This window comes from Malus sylvestris, chromosome 13 (genome assembly GCF_916048215.2).
Source record: "Malus sylvestris chromosome 13, drMalSylv7.2, whole genome shotgun sequence".
Taxonomy (NCBI): Eukaryota; Viridiplantae; Streptophyta; class Magnoliopsida; order Rosales; family Rosaceae; genus Malus; species Malus sylvestris.
In genome coordinates, this window is record NC_062272.1 from 11,803,058 (window position 1) to 11,822,996 (window position 19,939).

At 37.8% G+C, this 19,939-nt stretch overlaps 2 protein-coding genes across 3 annotated transcripts; both read left to right on the forward strand.

Moving 5' to 3' along the window:
* The first annotated feature begins 82 nt into the window (after nucleotides 1-82).
* LOC126597366 (protein FAR1-RELATED SEQUENCE 11-like) lies at nucleotides 83-4,249 on the forward strand. Of its 2 annotated transcripts, XM_050264152.1 has the most exons (5): nucleotides 83-361; nucleotides 559-698; nucleotides 1,451-2,440; nucleotides 2,628-3,071; nucleotides 3,163-4,249. In XM_050264152.1, the coding sequence occupies exons 3-5, from the start codon at nucleotides 1,514-1,516 to the stop codon at nucleotides 3,961-3,963; spliced, it is 2,172 nt and encodes a 723-aa protein (XP_050120109.1). In that variant the 5' UTR covers nucleotides 83-361; nucleotides 559-698; nucleotides 1,451-1,513; the 3' UTR covers nucleotides 3,964-4,249. The 2 variants fall into 2 exon arrangements, with proteins under 2 accessions (XP_050120109.1, XP_050120110.1); XM_050264153.1 differs by lacking the exons at nucleotides 83-361; nucleotides 559-698 and adding an exon at nucleotides 706-859.
* Nucleotides 4,250-13,530: 9,281 nt separating this feature from the next.
* On the forward strand, nucleotides 13,531-15,797 carry LOC126595584 (uncharacterized). Its single transcript, XM_050261867.1, has 3 exons — nucleotides 13,531-13,840; nucleotides 13,932-14,188; nucleotides 14,873-15,797. Exons 1-3 carry the CDS (start codon nucleotides 13,682-13,684, stop codon nucleotides 15,252-15,254), a joined length of 798 nt encoding a protein of 265 aa, XP_050117824.1. The 5' UTR covers nucleotides 13,531-13,681; the 3' UTR covers nucleotides 15,255-15,797.
* The last annotated feature ends 4,142 nt before the right edge of the window (nucleotides 15,798-19,939 follow it).

Consider the following 19,939-nt stretch of genomic DNA (forward strand, 5'->3'; position numbering starts at 1 on the left):
GGTTTGCTCTAACATACGCCGCATACAATAAAGCGCACACTAAAACGCGCACATCTCGTAGACTCGTACCGGCAGTTGGTCCGCCACGGTGCGCACGAAAGCACACAAAACCCGCGCAAATCATGGGCCTACGACAAGCCCATTCAATCGTTCGCCAATCTAACGGCTTGAGAACCGCCGTATGCGCTCGATAACCTCGTGCATCCACACAGCGCACGATAGCTTGTCTCCGCCTAAATGGTTATCGTTCTCCCTTGGATGCGCTCTATTCTCCCCTCCCCTGCCTCCCCGCCACTTTCTTCTTTTCACTATCGCTCTTTTAATTTTCAGTTAGTTATTGACCGTTACATTCACATTTCAGGTATTTATTTATATATTTTCCCCAATTTTATTAAATTAAATTATATCCGCTTGATGAAGTAAAGCTATTTCATATACGAATGCATCTCGAGGTTATGAATTTGATTGAATTTTTTGTAATTTGGTGGCTTTATTTTTCATGGGTAAAACGTGATTTTTTTTTAGTATATATTTTTTTAAATTTTCTGTTGGATTCAGGTGGATTGGAGATGTGATTGGGTGTTGGTGAGGTGGAAGATGAGCAAATTGTATGTGTGGGATGAAATTTTTTGAAGAGACCCATTTGAGATTCTTGGGAGTTTGGAGAAATTTAATTGAGTTGGAGATCATAGCTCCAGGTAAGTTTATTTGGTAATCAACAATTTGTTTTTTGATACATGCGATAATCTGCACTAAATTCATCTAAACTACGGGGATGAGTATTCGAACTTGGGTTTAGAGAGAGGAGCACACTGCGCTGGCCAACTTGGCTAAGCCCGTGTGACCGTGTCTGAGTTTGGTAATCATGAAATTTGATTCAAATTGATGTACTGAATCAAGATCATGCTACTTTGGCTTTGGGTTCTTAATTTGATTTTGTTGAGTATAATTATTTGTTGGAAGTGTTATTCCTTTTTCTTTTGGAGTTTCATTTGAACTCTCCGCTGCTGCATTTGCCATGGTGTATACATCTTGCAGATTGAACTCGTGCAGATTACAGCCGTTTAACCGATAGAAGAAGCAGAAATTGAGTACTTTGTTGAGCTTGAGTTTCTTGCCTGCCTAGTCATAAGATTGGTAAAGATGAATAATTAGGCGAAAGGATCAGATACGAAGAAAGAAAAGTTGATTGAGTAATGGCAGACCTTTATGTGTTTGTGTCTGGGTTTGTATATCGTTAAGTTGGTTTATGGAAGCCATTGAAGTATCATCCTCCTTTGAAAATGCTTTTTATATGTTTGTCTCTACCAGAACTTTATCATTTTGCTATGATATCACCCACTTCCTTAGGAGTAGAAGGGTTTAGGTTAGCATGACTTAGGTTTTGTGACCGCGCTATTTTTGGATTTCATCTATTCATTCTGTTAAGCAATTTAAGTTTTTCTTGCAGGTTTATAACTGAAGTTTAATTCGTGTATTGAGCAAAGAAAGGTCAGAAGGTACAAGTCTAGGGATGGAAGATTTATCCCAGGATGACATTGGCACAATAGAGGAAACAGCTGAAGACACGATTTTGTCACGACAGACTTCGGTGAATCTTGTTCCCTTTGTCGGACAAAGATTTGTTTCCCAAGAAGCTGCTTATGAATTTTATTGCAGTTTTGCAAAACAGTGTGGCTTTTCAATTAGGCGCCATCGTACACGAGGCAAGGATGGTGTTGGTCGGGGAGTGACAAGGAGGGATTTTACTTGTCATCGTGGTGGATATCCACAGATGAAGCCATCCGAAGATGGAAAGATGCAAAGAAATCGTAAATCTTCACGATGTGGTTGTCAAGCATACATGCGGATTGTTAAGCGGGCAGACTTTGATGTCCCTGAATGGCGTGTTACAGGCTTTAGCAACATCCATAACCACGAATTATTGAAATCGAATGAAGTGCGTCTCCTTCCCGCCTACTGTTCCATGTCTACTGATGACAAGAGTCGGATTTGCATGTTTGCAAAAGCTGGGATGTCAGTGCGGCAAATGTTACGATTGATGGAGATGGAGAAAGGTGTTAAGCTAGGTTGCTTGCCATTTACTGAGATAGACGTGAGAAACCTACTACAGTCTTTTAGAAATGTTAATAGAGATATTGATGCAATTGATCTTATAGCAATGTGCAAAAAGATGAAAGATGAAAGCCCAAATTTCAAGTATGAATTTAAAATAGATGGTCACAACAGACTGGAACATATTGCATGGTCTTATTCTTCATCAGTTCAATTGTACGAGGAATTTGGAGACTCAGTGGTTTTTGACACAACTCATCGGTTGGACGCCTATGATATGCTGTTAGGCATTTGGCTTGGAGTGGATAATCATGGAATGACTTGTTTCTTTGGGTGTGTGCTTCTGCGGGATGAAAATATGCAGTCCTTTTCCTGGGCATTGAAGGTAAGAATCTTATTGGCATATTCATTATGGAATGATCTTCATAATCTTTTTATTCTCTCCAGCACATATGAACATCGACAGTCTTTGGCTCACAAACTAATTTGTAACTGAGTTTGTACCCTTTTCTTACTGACTTTGTCTTGTTTATGGTTTCTGTTTGTTCCTAATACCTGTTGCATTTAAACAGACATTTTTGGGCTTCATGAAAGGAAAGGCTCCACAGACAATGTTAACTGACCATAACATGTGGCTGAAAGAGGCTGTTGCTATCGAAATGCCTCGGTCGAAGCACGCCTTTTGCATATGGCACATCGTCGCAAAGTTCTCAGATTGGTTTTCTGTACTTCTTGGTCCTCGTTATGATGATTGGAAAGCGGAGTTTCACCAGCTGTTTAATCTGGACTTGGTGGAAGATTTTGAAGATAGATGGAGGGAAATGGTTAATGAATATGGATTGCAGGCAAATAAGCATGTAATCAGCTTATACGCACTGCGGAATTTTTGGGCTCTAGCATATTTGAGGAATTACTTTTTTGCAGGAATCATGAGTACAAGTCAGCCAGAGTCGATTAATGCTTTTATCCAACGCTTTTTGAGTGCACAGTCTCAACTAGACCGTTTTGTAGAGCAGGTCTGTAAACTTTTCTTATATTGTTTTATTTTTCCGGCCATTTGGTTCATACATTCAGTAGAAATTCTTACCATGCTAAACACTTTTACAGGCAGCTGATGTCGTTGATTATAATGATCGGGTTGGGGTGAAGCAAAAGATCGAAAGGAAACTGCAGAGAGTTTGCCTTAAGACAGGTTCACCAATTGAATCACAGGCTGCCTCTGTTCTTACTCCTTATGCATTTGGAAAACTTCAAGAGGAACTTGTATCGGCTCCACAATATGCATCTCTTGCGGTAGATGAAGGTTGTTTCCAGGTCAGACACCATACTGAGGCAGATGGAGGCTGCAAAGTGGTTTGGATTCCTTGTCAAGAGCACATTAGCTGTACCTGCTATCAGTTCGAGTTCTCAGGCATCCTTTGCAGGCATGTTCTTCGTGTCCTGTCAACTAATAATTGTTTTCATATTCCGGACCAATATCTACCCACCCGTTGGTGTTCTGTCAGTTCATCTTCCACCAACACCTTTGAGACTGCTACCATTGCAGACAATTCTGAGAAGATTCAGTTATTGGAGTCCATGGCTTCAACACTTATTACGGAGTCAGTTGAAACAGAGGAACGCCTCGATGCTGCCTGCGAGCAAATTGCAATGGTATTATCGCGCATTAAAGACCTTCCCAGGACAACACATAATGCAATCGATATTGCTTATAATTGTCCATCTGATTCATTGATTCTGCCGGATGTGGAAGATCACGGTGATGGAATCATTCGTTTCAGGATTGGCAATTCTCATGAATCCGTTACTCTAGGGAAGCTCAAGGAAAGAAGGCCAAGAGATATGGTTGAAATTAGTAAAAAGCGACGGCATTGCTCAGGGCCTTGCTGTCTGAGCGTCCAGCAGTGAGAGGTTCGACTAACATGTTGAATGGAGTTACAACGGTAGGGTACTTGTAGAGTAAAAGATCGGAAATACTAGCAAAACGTGTAACAAAGGAATAGCATTATACTTTCCCCAACCTTCTTTACTTTTGTCCGTTCTTGTGGAGCAACTGTGTATTTTTGTTTTGGCGAACCAAATGTCAGTCGAAGACAAACGACGACGACAAGAATCTGTTAGCGATCAATGTGGATTGTGGAACTAAGCTAAGAGACGAGAAAACTTGGGATTTTATGAGATGCCATGTTGGTCTCATCTTGTGTGATAAAGTTACCTTAATCGTAATGTCCCCTAATAAGGGGGACACCTTACCTTACGCCTAAAGAAACAAAAAGGAAGTTCGTAATCAGGTACTCTTACCATACACACACAAGTAACATTCATGGACTATAGGTTATCTGCACTTCGATTAAATTCTTTTGACTAACGCTAACTAAAATTCATATTTTGAACAAAATAAAAACATTCATTGAATCGTATTTTGTGCGGTAAGAAAAAATATATTTGCACGCACGTCTAAGAGACTAATTAAATAAAGGAAAAAAAAACAAAAACTTTGTTCAAGCAAAAGCTTTGTATTTTATCTTGCATTGCCAGAAGAAAAGGCTTTCCTCTTTGGAGGGGGATTCTCTACCCTCCTATTCCTATCCTCTCCTATCACACATTGTTTTTTGTTTTATTATCTCTATAAAAAAATCAATATAAGACGTTGACGTGACTTAACCGTGACTATTCAAATATGAGGGCATGGAAGGATAAAGAGATTAGGAGGGTAAAGAATCATCATCTTTCCTTTTTACCAAGGCCAGCGTGGCCGATAAAAAGAAAAGAACAAAAAAAAAGCTAGTGTAAGTTAAAATCAAAACCACAGGTCTTACCATTCGCACCTAAAAGTTTAAAAGAAATAGTTACTTTCTTTGATTTATAAAAAAAAAAAAAAAAAAGGAATGATGCCTCTACGGTTTAGTAGTATTTATCTTCACTTGTAAGTGAAAGGTATTAGATTCTGTTGATGCACAAAACCGAAAGTCTTGGAACAACGTAAATCCGACCGTGAATCTGCATGTAAATAACACAAGAGGTATCGTGGTTCACCCTAAGATTTGGACTACGTCCACACTGAATATGTATTTATTTGAGGGGGAGAGAGCTCTGAGAGTGAGAGCTTTGAGAGGGGAGAGGAGCCTTAGGAATTGGCCTTCTAAAAATGACCTCCTCCAATTGTGAGGGTGAGGGATCCTTTTATAGAATAAAGACTCCTCACTTATTACATATTTGCTCATTCCTTTATTACATAATTACATTTAAGTTCCCCGAGTATTTATACATACGAGGCCCTAAATATGGTATAAACAGGTTCAATTCTCGCTAAAGTCTAATTTGAATCACATTAATGTTAGAGAGACTAAATGTGAAACACCCCAGCCCCAAAATATTTATACCCGGGAAATATTTCCAATGATAGGCCCAATTCACTTCTCTTGTTTGATTATTTATCAGTACACTTTATTCTTTAAAAAAAAAATTCCTAACTACTCACATAAGTGTCCACCAAACTTACTTAGCAAAACGTACGTTTATATTTTTATTTCAACACCAATACCTTCATATTCACTCTATTTCCCAACAAGAGATCAAACTCAATTGTCCAATTACCATAATTACATAATTTCTTGCTTAAATTTATTAAACGTTCACACAATTTATAACTAGAATTTATATGTACAAAACATAAGATTTCCTTTTATAATAAAATTCCAAACTCCTTACTTAGTTCACTTTCTCAATCAAAGCTTTGTCTCGTTTATTTAATCTCACTTATTGTATGGCTGCATTTAACGTCTCGTTAGACTGTCTACGTACCCTAAATAGGGATCAAGTCATTCGTAGTTCACATTTCCCAAATTCAAACCAAATTTGAATATATTCATTTAATCCAACATATACCACAATCGTATTAATATTCAAACCATAGCAGTTAGGTCTCAAAATCCTAATTAGAATAACTAAATTCGCATAATAACACAATGTCGGCTCCCTGACCGTGTGCCGCCACACCCGCTGCCGCCGATGGCGATCAGCCGCCCCGGCTCGTCGAAAAATTCAATTACTTCCAAAAATTACCAAATTTTATAGGCAAGTAGATCTCAGTGAGTGGAGTAAATTTCATACCTGTGGCTAAGTTCAATTTGGGCGGGAAGTGCTCCAATTTCACTCAAACCCACCGGAAACCCAAGAAATGGTGGGATTCGATTCGACTACATTGATGTTTCGACGCCCCTGCTAGTGTTTGGGCCTTGCTCCTGGGTTCAAGGGAAGTCAACTGGAGGTGGTGGTGGGAACAGTGGTGACCGGAGACGATGGATTCGTCGTCGGAAAACTCTAAAACCCTCACGAGTCCATCTCCATTTTCTTTTGAAATCATGATCAAATCCAAGCCAAATGTGGAAGGATACCGTTCGTGTCAATGAGAGGAGTCAAGAGGGGTGGTGGCAGCACTCAATTCGTTGAAAAAAAACACCGAAATCTGTGTTGGGTGTGCGTGGGGCTCGGGTCGAATGAGAGGGTCTGGTTCCCCTCCTTCTCCTCTCTCTCCTTTCCCCTCCCCCTTCTCTCTCCCCATTGGTCACCCTCATTTCTATTATTTTCCTTTAATCACAACCATCCATCTCTCCAATTGTTTTCATCACAGCCACACACGTAGCACAACTCATTGCTCCAGATTTTATGGAGCCTTCTAAAATGAATAAAATTACCAAAATGTCCATGACTTTAAACGTTAGTAACTTCTTCGTTAGAACTCCATTTCACGAATGATTTGCGCCCACGAGTTCGCGAGATCGAGCTCTATTCAAAAATATAAATTGTGACCTCGAATGGTCTACATATTTTAAATAAATAATTTCCAAACTTCCAACTTCGTAACTAGTTTAAATTAAAACTAAACTAAATTAAATTATTATAAATTCTCGAAAATTCATATAAAATCTCAAGAATACAAATACGTAATTTATAATAATTTCCGGAAATAAAACTTTAAAAGTTTTCAATTAAATTTTCCATAACCATAAATCGATTTCTTTTCAATTTTCCCCACATATTCATATATTTAAATTTCCAGGGTATTACATTCACCCCCCCCCTTTAAAATAAATCTCGTCTCCGAGATTTCAACCACCGAAACAAAATCTAGAACTATTTCCACTATTTCTTTCACGGTGAATAAAATTATAACCCATGTCTACGATTTTATTCAAGTTGAAAATAAATAAATCAACGAAGACATGGGTTATAATTTTATTCACCGTGAAAGATACCAACCACATTCTTTGGTAAGGAAAAATACCAGAACTTCTAGCCACATTCTTTGGTAAGGAAAAATACCAGAACTGGGTTATAATTTTATTCAACGAAGACATGGGTTATAATTTTATTCCCAACCACATTCTTTGGTAAGGAAAAATACCAGAACTTCTAGCCACATACATTGGCAAAATAAATATCCGAAATCCCAGTCACACTAATTGGAATTTTAAATTATAATTATGGATAATACCATTTACCCTTACTTTTAACAATACCAACATCATAAAATACTCAATATTGGCAGCATAAATCTTATAAATTTCCAGCCATCACTATCCTCAGCCAATTAAATATCAAAATTCTAAGTCATCCATTAGTACCTAGTAGAATCTCAAAATTTTAAGCCAAAACTTTATAATTGACAAACCGAATATCAAAAAAAATTCAACCAAATTCACTAGAAATTTTCAATCACACTCACTGGTTAATGGAAGGAAGATTAAAACCAAATTCGCAACACTACTCACATAAATTCTCATTCTATGGTTCATTTCATTTTCACAATTAACTAAATTGCCCATAGTAAAATTTTAAAGCCTTTTTAAATCTTTCTTTCAATCGTTTTTCTTCTTAATTTTTCTTCAAAGTGCAGCCACAATTATAATAAATGAGTGACTCGCACTTTTAGAATACCATTCACATTTCATCAATTAAAAGAGAAAATTTAAATATGTTAAACTCTATTGGCCAACAAAACTAAACCTTATTTATCGCATGGCTACAAGAATAAGTGCTCGTCATCACTTTGGTTTGCAATAGCCAATTCAACACTGAAAATTCATAATTGAGGTAACCAAACCAATCGAAATTATAATTACAAACTTCCCCATCAATTCTAGTTGTAATCGTCAATGGCCAAGAAATTATCACAATGTCAAACCAAACCACTAAAGGTGACATTAGCAAAAATTCCAACAAAAAATCATTGTCACTATAATAGAATAAAGATCCGCAATTTTCGTTACCATGGAATGAAATCAAAATCTCATTTCTTGATTTTCTTTGTTTCCACAATTTACTTAATTACTCAAGGCAAAATTTAAAACCTTATCATTCTCGTTGTTTCATGAACGGCATGGGAACCAAATATATATACGTTCTTGAACTCTTTCTAGGAAAGCCTCCCACATGAGAACATGAACTAGACAGAGAGCTCCAAAAGCTATTCAAGGACAACTAAATATCCTAATTATAAAGAAACCAAAGCTTGAAATTAAACATGCATCAATCAATCAAGGATATTGGTTGAACTTGAGAATATGTTCATCTATTGTATTTGAACTCAAGGCATCCATAAATCACACACACATGGCATGCGTTTTGTTATTAACCATATGTGCAAATAATACGAAATATTTCTCTAACAAAATTCAAACAATGCACATATAGGCACAATCATATTGATTAGAGCCAATATTCTTCTTTTAAACTAATAGTGGTCCAATTTTCTCTCACATTGACAAAATCAAATGTCAAATTCCAAGTCATGACTATCGTAGCCAACAAAATATCAAAAATTCACCCATAATTCGTTAATGGCAAACTAAACCAACAAATTTATATTAAAAACTTTCCCTATCAATTTTCTTCATCAAACGCAAAAACCCACGCCCTATTCCAAGATTTTTTATCACCTCAAACACAAACGACATCACAATGGTGATAACCATCAAATTCGACATCAAACTCCATGTCCAAAACTTAATAGGAATATTTTACCTTGTAATGCTTGAGTAGACACGGATACGGCAATTGTAAAAGCGACATAAAATTTTCCTTTTCACTCGAAATTTTCATTTCGAACCCTTTTTGAAATTAGCACAGTAATTCAATCACTACACTAGAACAGTCATCCCATAATTCACTTTATTTTCAACAGGATAGCTTCTTCCACAACATGTAATATATCAAATAACCAACGAAGCACATCATTATTATCAAGCCACCCTGATCAACTAAAATAATCATAATATTAACAATCATATCCAATGTTATTCCACAATCCCGTCAATTAATCAATTCATAACCCAAAGATGCAGAATCTTAGTATTTAACTACGTTAATCAATCAATGCAGAAACATATCATTTCAGGAATTTAGCTAAGGAACTCTACATAATTTCCTACTCGAATTATAAGTAATTAAACATGGTGCATCTAATTCTCATTCACTTGAATCTAGGGTTCTAGATTAACCTTATGGAAATGAACAAGAGCAAAGATTCCAGACCACTCAACAGAATCCAAAATATTCAGCGGTTCCTCGTAATCTACCCAAATCTATCACATGTATAATCAGTGCCTACACCATGAGAATGGTGCACTGGCTAATCAGAACTCGGATAACTGTGAAGATCGGGTGAGTGATAATAATACAAGTATGTGATATTCAATAACAACAAAGACCATCTATCACAGTTTATAAACCTCAAAGATAAGTTCGTAATTATGAAAACATAGTCCAGTCTCTAACAACTTCGAAACCACCAAGATTCTCAAAAACCATCGTTCATATGTGCATTAAAAACTAGGGCTAGAGGGACGCAGTTCGGCCGAAGCCTACATATATAACCAAACAAGAAGTGGCCTTCTATAGCAGATTAACCAAGCAGAACCATCCCTTCAGTAATCAAGTAGGCAGTGACCCCCTATCATTGATTAACCAAGCAGAGTCACTCCTGCGCATCTGTTAGGCAGTGATCACCTATGGCGGATTAACCAAGCATGATCACCCCTAAGTGTATGTATGGCCATACCAAAGATATAAGGATTGCCTAGTGCGGATTAACCAAGCACGATCCATAAATAGTATGGTCCCCTATCGCGGATTAATCAAGCAGGACCAATATAACCAAGTAGGTAGTAACCCCCTATCGTGGATTAACCAAGCAGAGTCACACCTATAGAACTGTTAGGCAGTGATCACCTATTGCGGATTAACCAAACATGATCATTTCTAAGTATTTATGGCCATAAGGATCGCCTATCGTGGATTAACCAAGCATGATCCACAAATAATATGGTCCCCTATCGCGGATTAACCAAGCAGGACCAATAATGACCCCTATTGCGGATTAACCAATCAAGGTCATGGTCTCCTACTAGCCCTCATTTTAACAAACAATCCAATAAGCAATTCAAATCACTTTTTCACAAATATTACCAATCCATGAATCAATTCACATTTAATAAAAATAGGTCGATGGCCAACAAGACTCAAGAAGGTTGCATATCATGGAGTATGATCATTTGCTCTGATACCATTTGAAACGCCCCAGCCCCGAAATATTTATTTTCGGGAAATATTTCCAATGATAGGCCCAATTCACTTCTCTTGTTTGATTATTTATCGGTACACTTTGTTCTTTAAAAACAAAATTTAAGTACCCACCAAACTTACTTAGCAAAACGTACATTTATATTTTTACTTCAACACCGATACCTTCATATTCACTCTATTTCCCAACAAGAGATCAAACTCAATTGTCCAATTACCATAATTACATAATTTCCTGCTTAAATTTATTAAACGTTCACACTATTTATAACTAGAATTTATATGTACAAAACATAAGATTTCCTTTTATAATAAAATTCCAAACTCCTTACTTAGTTCACTTTCTCAATCAAAGCTTTGTCTCGTTTATTTAATCTCACTTATTGCATGGCTGCATCTAACATCTCGTTAGACTGCCTACGTACCCTAAACAGGGATCAAGCCATTCGTAGTTCACATTTCCAAAATTCAAACGAGATCCGAATATATTCATTTAATTCAACATATACCACAATCGTATTAATATTCAATCCACAGCAGTTAGGTCTCAAAAGCCTAATTAGAATAACAAAATTAGCATAATAATACAATGTCAACTCCCTGACCATGTGCCGCCGCACCCGCTGCCGTGGGTGGCGGTCGGCCGCCCCGGCTCGTCGGAAAATTCAACTATTTCTAAAAATTACCAAATTTTATAGGCAAGTAGATCTCAATGAGTGGAGTAAATTTTATACATGTGGCTAAGTCCAATTTGGGTGGGAAGTGCCCCAATTTCACTCAAACCCGCTGGAAACCCTAGAAAGGGTGGGATTCGATTCGACTCCATTAATGTTTCGACACCCCTGCTAGTGTTTGGGCCTTGCTCCTGGGTTCAAGGGAAGTCAACTGGAGGAGGTGGTGGGAACTGTGGTGACCGGAGACAATGGATTCGTCGTCGGAAAACTCTAAAACCCTCACGGGTCCACCTCATTTTTCTTCTGAAATCATGATCAAAACCGAGCCAAATGTGGAAGGATACCATTCGTGTCAATGAGAGGAGTCAAGAGGGGTGGTGGCGGCACTCAATTCGTTGGAAAAAAAAAACACTGAAATATGTATTGGGTGTGCGTAGGGCTCGGGTCGGAAAACCGGGTCGAATGAGAGGGTCTGGTTCCCCTCCTTCTCCTCTCTCTCCCCATTGGTCACCCTCATTTCTATTATTTTCCTTTAATCACAACCATCCATCTCTCCAATTTTTTTCATCCCAGCCACACACTTGGCACGACTCATTGCTCCAGATTTTCTGGAGCCTTCTAAAATGAATAAAATTACCAAAATGTCCATGACTTTAAACGTTAATATATAAACAATATTAAATGATTAGCTAGTCAGTGTTCCATTTCCATTGCCATGCAGAAAGAATGTGTGGAAGAATATATACTTAATCGACCGACATGGCATATTGGCATTGGCATCAATTAATTTAAAGGAAAGTTTGAAATAGGTCTAATTTTATAAGCTTACTTTCGAAATAAATTCAATTTTTAGTTACTTTAGATTCATATCAAAATATCCCTTTATTTAATTAACGTAAAGGCTTTTTTGGGTCTAAAGAAATGAAACAATATTAAATGATTAGCCAAGAATATATATATATAAACATCATTCGGGAAAAAGAAAAAGAAAAATAACCAAATCGTTTTCGTTTTTACCCTATTATAAATGAAAGTGATTGAACTTGTCTCACAGACACACATATATATGGTTAGAATTAATTTTGTAGATGCTAAAAGTACTACAAATATTGTGCGGTTGATGACAGATTAGTTGTTATAATAAAATTTGGTTATTTGAAAATGATTATGTAAAAAACACTTATACTGTTGAGAGTATTAATTTCACGTTTGAGAAATAAAGAGCTTTTTATGTATTTAGAAGAGGATCTATTGTTGAGAGTTTATGGTTTGTGGAGAGTTTGTTTCACATCGGTGAAGGACAAGTCTAGCTATGAGGTTATATGATCTTGTACAACTTCCCAAATTGCCAATTAATTTTATGTTGGAACCCCAATTCATAGCTATTGAGGGACTCGAGTGGTCCCAAGATCTTCCGAAAGCAAGTAGAAGATCCTTTGAAGGACCTTCAAAGACCTCTCGATTCTCATGGAAAGTGGTTGTGGAGAGGTGGTAGGGACCTTTGCAGTTCCATAAATGTGCAGTGGCTGATCTGCAGAGAAGTTACGATGATGGTGTTGACACCTTGCAACCACGGTTGTTTGTTGCAGATTTTGCAGAGAAACTGCAAGGAAGATGAGACGAGCTGCTCCTGACAAAACGACTATGTTTTGCTTAAGTAAAAGACATTGTTAAAATTCTATTAAAACACAATGTTTTGTCTTTGGTTTTTGGTTCTATTTTCGTCTTACAAATTCTTTGAGTGTATATTAAAATTCTAGATCCACCTCTACATGTATTATAAGTAATTAAAGTTATTTTCTGCATTGTCAATTGATTTATAATAGAAGCTCAACTTTTTTTATATACTCATAAACTTTTTATTAAAAAACGAGTGTTATAATGCAATAATTAAAAATTCAAGTGATTTTTAGATTTAGAAAATCACTTTAAAGTACATTCTGGTGAAGCACCTAGTATGTTTGGTCCATTTGGGAATGCTTATGTAAGAAGCACTTATGCAAAAACACTTCTGCTTATAAGCATTTTTACTAGAAGTGTGTAGAAAAATGTTGATTTTTTAAACGCTTCTATGACTCATAAACATTTTAAAATTTTCAATCAAATACAATCATAAATTAGTAGTGGTACTTCTTCTAAAAGCACTATATAATGCTCATGTAAACGCGCTTTTGGCTTTCAAATATGAACAAACGAGCAGGATACCTTTCCCATGAGGTCTTTCAAGAACCCAAGAATCTTGAGCTCTTAAAGCAACCTTTGTTCCAAACAATTCCATCCCTCTCTCTCTCTCTCATACATTCCAAAACTTAAAACTTCTTTTTTATCTTCCACTTCCTGAGCCTGCATGAATAATTGTAGACTCCAAAATGCCAAAGATAATGGCAGTCACACATGCAGACCTCTCACCAAGTCGTCCAACCACCGGTTTAGGTAGCAAAACCGGCGCTTTCATCATGGTCTTAACCATTCTCTGCGGCCTCTTCTGCTTCATCCTATCTCTAATTGCTGAAGCTACCCGTTCCAAGGTACGCCGAAAAATGTGTTCAGACATAACAATATCATTACCAACTATGAAAAAAACTAAGCAAATTTTGCTGGTTGATGATGATTTTGTAGGTAACATGGTTGAGCAGTGATGAAGGGGAGGGGGGCGGGGTAAATGAATGTGTATACAGCGGCAGCGGGAAAACGCCGCTGCTATGTGCGACCAGTGCATTTCTGGGACTTTCGGTTATCATGGTGGTGGAACATGGATACATGTTGTTTGCAATTAGTAACTCACCTCCAGCAGCCTTGGTTTTTTGGGAGCCTAATTATTCTGGTCCTGCAAAGAGCTTGAAATGGCAAGCTGCCTTTTTCTTTGTTGCAACTTGGTATGCCACTAATTCTTAGTCCTTCATATTTCAATTTTCCTCACTTCCACTTAGCTCTTCTCTAATTGTAGGAATTGCTCCAATATTGTCGTCAACATAACCACTAAATCGAATACAATATGAGGGCTATCAGACCAATTTAATAACTTCTCCAATACATCCATTAGTTAATACCATCATCGACATAACCATAAGATCCAATACAGAGTTGGACATGTCAAACAAATTTATGTACAACTTTATGAACAGTAACTTCATTTTCATTTTTCTTTATTTACTTCTCTCAAATCCATGTTTGAAATTTCTTCGATGTTGTCGATATTTTTGTGGGAATATCTGAAAAATCAGAAGAAAAAAATATATGGAAAGAAGGGATGAAGTCTAAACGTCACTACCTATTCAAGAAACTCTTAAATTTCGACTAAAATCGACAGATTTCATCAATATTTCTAGCAGTTAAATATCAGATAAACTATTATATATTGTCTAATAGTGTTTAACATTCCTTAAAGTTTCATTTTAAATCTTCATAATTTCCATCAAAAGCACCCGATATCGATACATCCATCGATATTTCAACAAATTTGCATATTGATATTTCCATCGATACGGATATTTTAAACATCGTCTCAAATTCAGTAGTTATAGCTTATAACTGCTTATGTGGGTGGTTGTGTTAATTAGGGTTTGTTTTGCTACTGGAGATATCTTGCTATTGATCGGGGTAAGTGTGGAGTCCGGGCACTTGAGAAAATGGTCCAGACCAAGACCCAGTTGCCTTGTCCTCAGAGACGGCGTGTTATCTGCTGCCGGGGTGTTTGCTTTGACAACAGTTTTCCTTGCTGCTGGGTTATACTTGACTGCATTGAGAGCACAAAGAATCTCCCAACACCAAGAAACTCTGTGGAGAGGGGTGATCGAGGCCTCCGTACTCTATGCATCTCCGCCAACGTCACCTCCTCTCACAACCATTCCTAGGGAGAACCCCTCGTTTAGAGAAAGTCACATTGATCAGCCGCCGTTGATTGTGAATCCGACGGCTCTTAGCAAACAGTTAAATTTTTAATCTAGATAATTTGATGTTGGTGAAAACCAATGTAAATTGTACACAAGTGTGAACATTGTAAGTCGTAATATAGTTTTGCATAGGGGTGTGCTATCTTCATATCACATTTTATTTCTCATACACTCCTTGATGATTTTTGTCCGTTGATCTTCTTCAATTCATCCGATCCGACGGCCGAAAATTAAAAAGGTGTGTGAGAAAGAAAATGAGATGTGTGGATATCACACCCCTTTTGCATATAACCAATTGGTCCACAGCACTTCGTTTCCAGTTTGTCGTGAGTTAAATTATCGTAGATGACATTTGTTGGCAAAAGAAAATGTCGCAATATACTTTCGCATAAAAAAAAATACTTCTCTTATTTACAAAAGAGAAATTCAAACTCGGATACATCACTATCGAATGCAGTTTGATTGTGATCAGATGAAAATTTGGTATTTGCATAAATTTGATGATTCTGCGGCTTTGCCAATTGCTTTGATGTACAAATGTCTCTCAAATCTAGTGAATAAAATATGCATGTATAATATCTGAATTATTTTATAGCTGGCAGCCCACACTTTCAATTATATTTTGTTCTTTTATAAAAAAGTAATTTTCTTTTGTTAAATTTTATGAAATTACAATCTAATTATTGACTTATTTAATACCTCATCATTTCTCACCCCTTGAGTTGATTATAAGAGCTTCAGTTATACACGTATTTATAAAAAAAATTAGAATACATGTATTTATAATTAAAGAAGTGAAGAGTGTCATAAATATTCAAATAAAGTAGTCCATGATGTAATTACTAATAATTACGCAATACTAGTAATTAGCGGCTGTTCTAAAGGTTGGTATAAAAAATAAAAATAATAAAAATAAAAAATAAAAAAGATCATTGTTTTTTAGTGGATAGTAGAGGTAGTTCAGGGGGCTGTGTGTTCTTTGGAAAGATGAAATAAAGTTATTTTTACGTTCTTACTCTCAAAACCATATTGATTTTGATGTGGGTGTTCCGGATGATATAGATTATTGGCGATTCACTGGGTTTTATGGTTATCTAGCTACTTGTGATCGGTTTAAATCATGGAGGTTGTTGAAATCACTCGTACACAATGATTCTATACCATGGTTATGTATTGGCGATTTTAATGAAATCCTTCAAGCTCACGAACAGGAAGGTGATAGTATTCGCCAAGATAGACAAATGGAAGGCTTTAGAGAGGCAGTGGAACAATGTTGGTTGATGGATCTTGGGTTCGCAGGAAATAAATTCACATGGTTCACGACGAGGAGAGGTGGAATTAAGGTTCGTCTGGATAGGGCTCTGGGTACTCAAGCTTGGATGGAGCTTTTCCCCAATTTTAAAGTGCAACATTTGAACAAAACTACTTCGGATCATGTGCCGGTATTATTAAACTGGTTGGGGCATTCCCCCATCCGAGTAAAGAAACATTTTCGATGTGAGGAAAGCTGGCATTTATGTGCGGGTTGTACCGAGGTGGTCCAAGATGGGTGGAACCATGAGGTTGACAACTCTCCAATGTTCCAGGTTACTGAGAAAATCAAGATGACAAAGATGAAACTTATTAACTGGGCTCGGAACAATGCACGGGTGGGGCCAAAGGAAATTAGAGAGGTGGAGGATGAGCTTACGAGTTTGTTGGGGCAACCGTTTACTAATGAGTCTATCGAGCAGAAAAAGGAGCTAATTCAAAAACTCAACAGATTGCTTGAACAAGAGGAGCAATTTTGGAGACAACGTTCGAAGGAAAATTGGGTAAAATTAGGGGAGCGCAATACAAAGTATTTTCATCAGAAGGCTAATATGAGGCAGAAACAAAACTATTTATATGGGTTATTGGATGACAGTGCTTGTTGGCGGGAGGATCGTAGGGGAATGAAGGAAATTGTGGTGTCTTATTTCACACAACTTTTTCGTTTAAGTGGAGTGCAGAGTTTTGATGATTTATTATGCCATATCTCGCCTAAGGCGACGGATGAGATGAATTCGTCCATACTTAGCCCACTTATGGATGAGGAGACAAAATGTGTTGTCTTTTAGATGCATCCTACAAAGGCACCGGGTCCAGACGGTATGTCACCAGGTTTTTATCAGAAGCATTGGGGAGTGGTCGGCAAATATGTGTGTAATGGTATTTGGTCAATGCTCAGTCCTGGTAATATTATCCAGAAAATTAACTATACCCATGTTACATTAATTCCAAAAGTCAAAGATGCTACGATGATGACTCAACTTCGCCCTATTAGCTTGTGCAATGTGTTATACAAAATAGTGGCGAAGGTCCTCACAAATAGGTTGAAGCTTATTCTTCTGCAGGTTATATCTCATACTCAAAGTGTTTTTGTTCCGGGGCCCTTAATCTCCGATAATTACTTGGTTGCTGTTGAGGTTGCTCATTTTATGCATAAAAGGTCATCGAGAGTTAATGGGCTTATAGCTTTGAAACTTGACATGAGTAAGGCCTACGATCGGGTGGAATGAAAGTTTTTGGAGGCTATGATGCGAAGGTTGGGATTCGCTGAAAGGTGGATCCATATGGTCATATTGTGTGTGTCCACGGTGACTTATTCCTTTAAGCTGAATAGGGATCAGGTGGGTTATGTGCACCCAGAAAAAGGAATAAGACAAGGAGATCTTTTCTCCCATTTCTTATTTGTGTTATGTGCAGAAGGCTTGTCAACTCTCCTGTCGAAGGCTGAGTTTGATGGAGAGTTACATGGGATCAAGGTGTGTCGTGCTGCTCCTAGTATTCATCATTTGTTCTTCGTTGATGATAGTTTTCTTTTTGCCCAAGGTACTATTGGTGAATGCCAGGTCATAAAACAGATATTGCGAAGGTATGAGTTGGCTTCGGGACAAGCAGTTAACTTTGAGAAGAGTTGTGTTTCATTCAGTCCCAACCTCAATATTTATGATAAGCAGTTATTGGCTGATAGTATTGGGATGCGGAGAGTGGATTTTCATGATAAATATCTAGGTTTGCCAGTTTTGGTCCGAAAATCAAAAAAAGAAACCTTTGCGTATATGAAAGATAGGGTGTGGAAAAAGTTGTAAAGTTGGCAAGGCGGTTTACTTAGTAGTGCGGGTTGCGAATTATTGGTGAAGATGGTGGCGCAGGCCTTACCTACATATTCCATGTAATGTTTTCTACTCCCTAAATCCTTTTACGAAGAGTTGAATATGATGATAGCGAAGTTTTGGTGGAGTGGTGATCTGGAGAAAAGGGAAATACATTGGCTCAGTTGGAGAGTGTTGTGTAAGGCTAAGCAGGAGGGAGATCTTGGGTTTAGAGACCTTTATGCATTTAATTTGGCTTTATTAGCCAAACAGGCATGGCATTTTCTGCACAATCCTGAGGCACTGGTGTATCGGGTGTTCAAGGCCCGATACTTCCCTACCACAGATTATCTTGAAGCTCAGGTAACATCTAATAGCTCATATGTCTGGTGTAGTATTGCTGCTTCGAGATCGGTTCTCCATAAGGGACTTTGGTGGCAAATGGGTAATGGGAAGTTGATTAATATTTGGAAGAACAATTGGGTGCCGAGGGAGTCATGCCTCCGAATTTTGACCCCACCACCGTTACATTGGAATGGTGAAGCCACGATGGATGGCTTGTTGAGGCCGGATGTAAAGCAGTGGGATGAGAGTTTGTTGATTTCACTTTTTTTTCTCAAGAGAAAGTGGAATTAATTCAAAGGATCCCATTAGCTTGCGTGATATTGTTGATTGCAGAGTGTGGCATTATGATCGTCATGGCAGATTTATAGTCCAAAGTGCGTATCATGTTGCTCGAGGAATAATTGCTGCTAGTGGGGAAGGGGTTGACGGCTCCTACTCGTACACTAGTAATAATGGGGACAAGCTTTGGAAAAAGCTGTGGACAGCTTGTGTTCCAGGGAAAGTAAAGATTTGTGTGTGGCATGCATGTTTGGATTCTTTGCCTACAAGGTTAAATCTTTGTAAGTGAAGGGTGCCAGTCGATAGTGGTTGTGTTATATGTGGTTGCCAGGTGGAAACCATATAGCATGTTTTGTGTGATTGCCATGTTACTAGAGTCGTATAGTTTCGCGGTTTGGGTGTACGGGTGGAAAGTGGGGAGGGTGTGAGTTTTTTGAATTGGTTAGCCAATCTTCATTTACAGGGACCTCCGGTGAGATTTGAGCTTGGTCTAATGTTGGTTTGGTCACTATGGCAATACCGGAATGAAGTTTTTTGGAACGGTAAGTACTCAAATCCGGATGAGATCGTATTACTGACGGAGGGTTGGTTGCAGGTATTCCACAGGTGCCATAAGACAGACATAAGGAATGGGAGACGTGAGTTGCAGAAGTGGATAAAACCAGTGGAGGGTTAGATAAAGTGCAATTTCGATGGAGCATGGAATCACCGGTAACATCGGGGTAGGTATGGAATTGTTTTGCGCAATCACTTGGGGGGGGTTTTTAAGTGCTGCAGCAGGTCCCATTCATTGCTCCACGTCTGCTTTGCATACGGAATTCTTAGCAGCAAGGCACCCTGCACGGTTTGTTCACGGGTTGTTCACGGGTTATATTCGGTCAATGTCCAAGTTCAACTTGAAGGAGATGCGGGCTTGGTATTGGCTGCCATTAAGGGTCAAGGTAAGGATATGTCTAATTTTGGACTCATTATTAATGATTTGAGATGTTTCTGT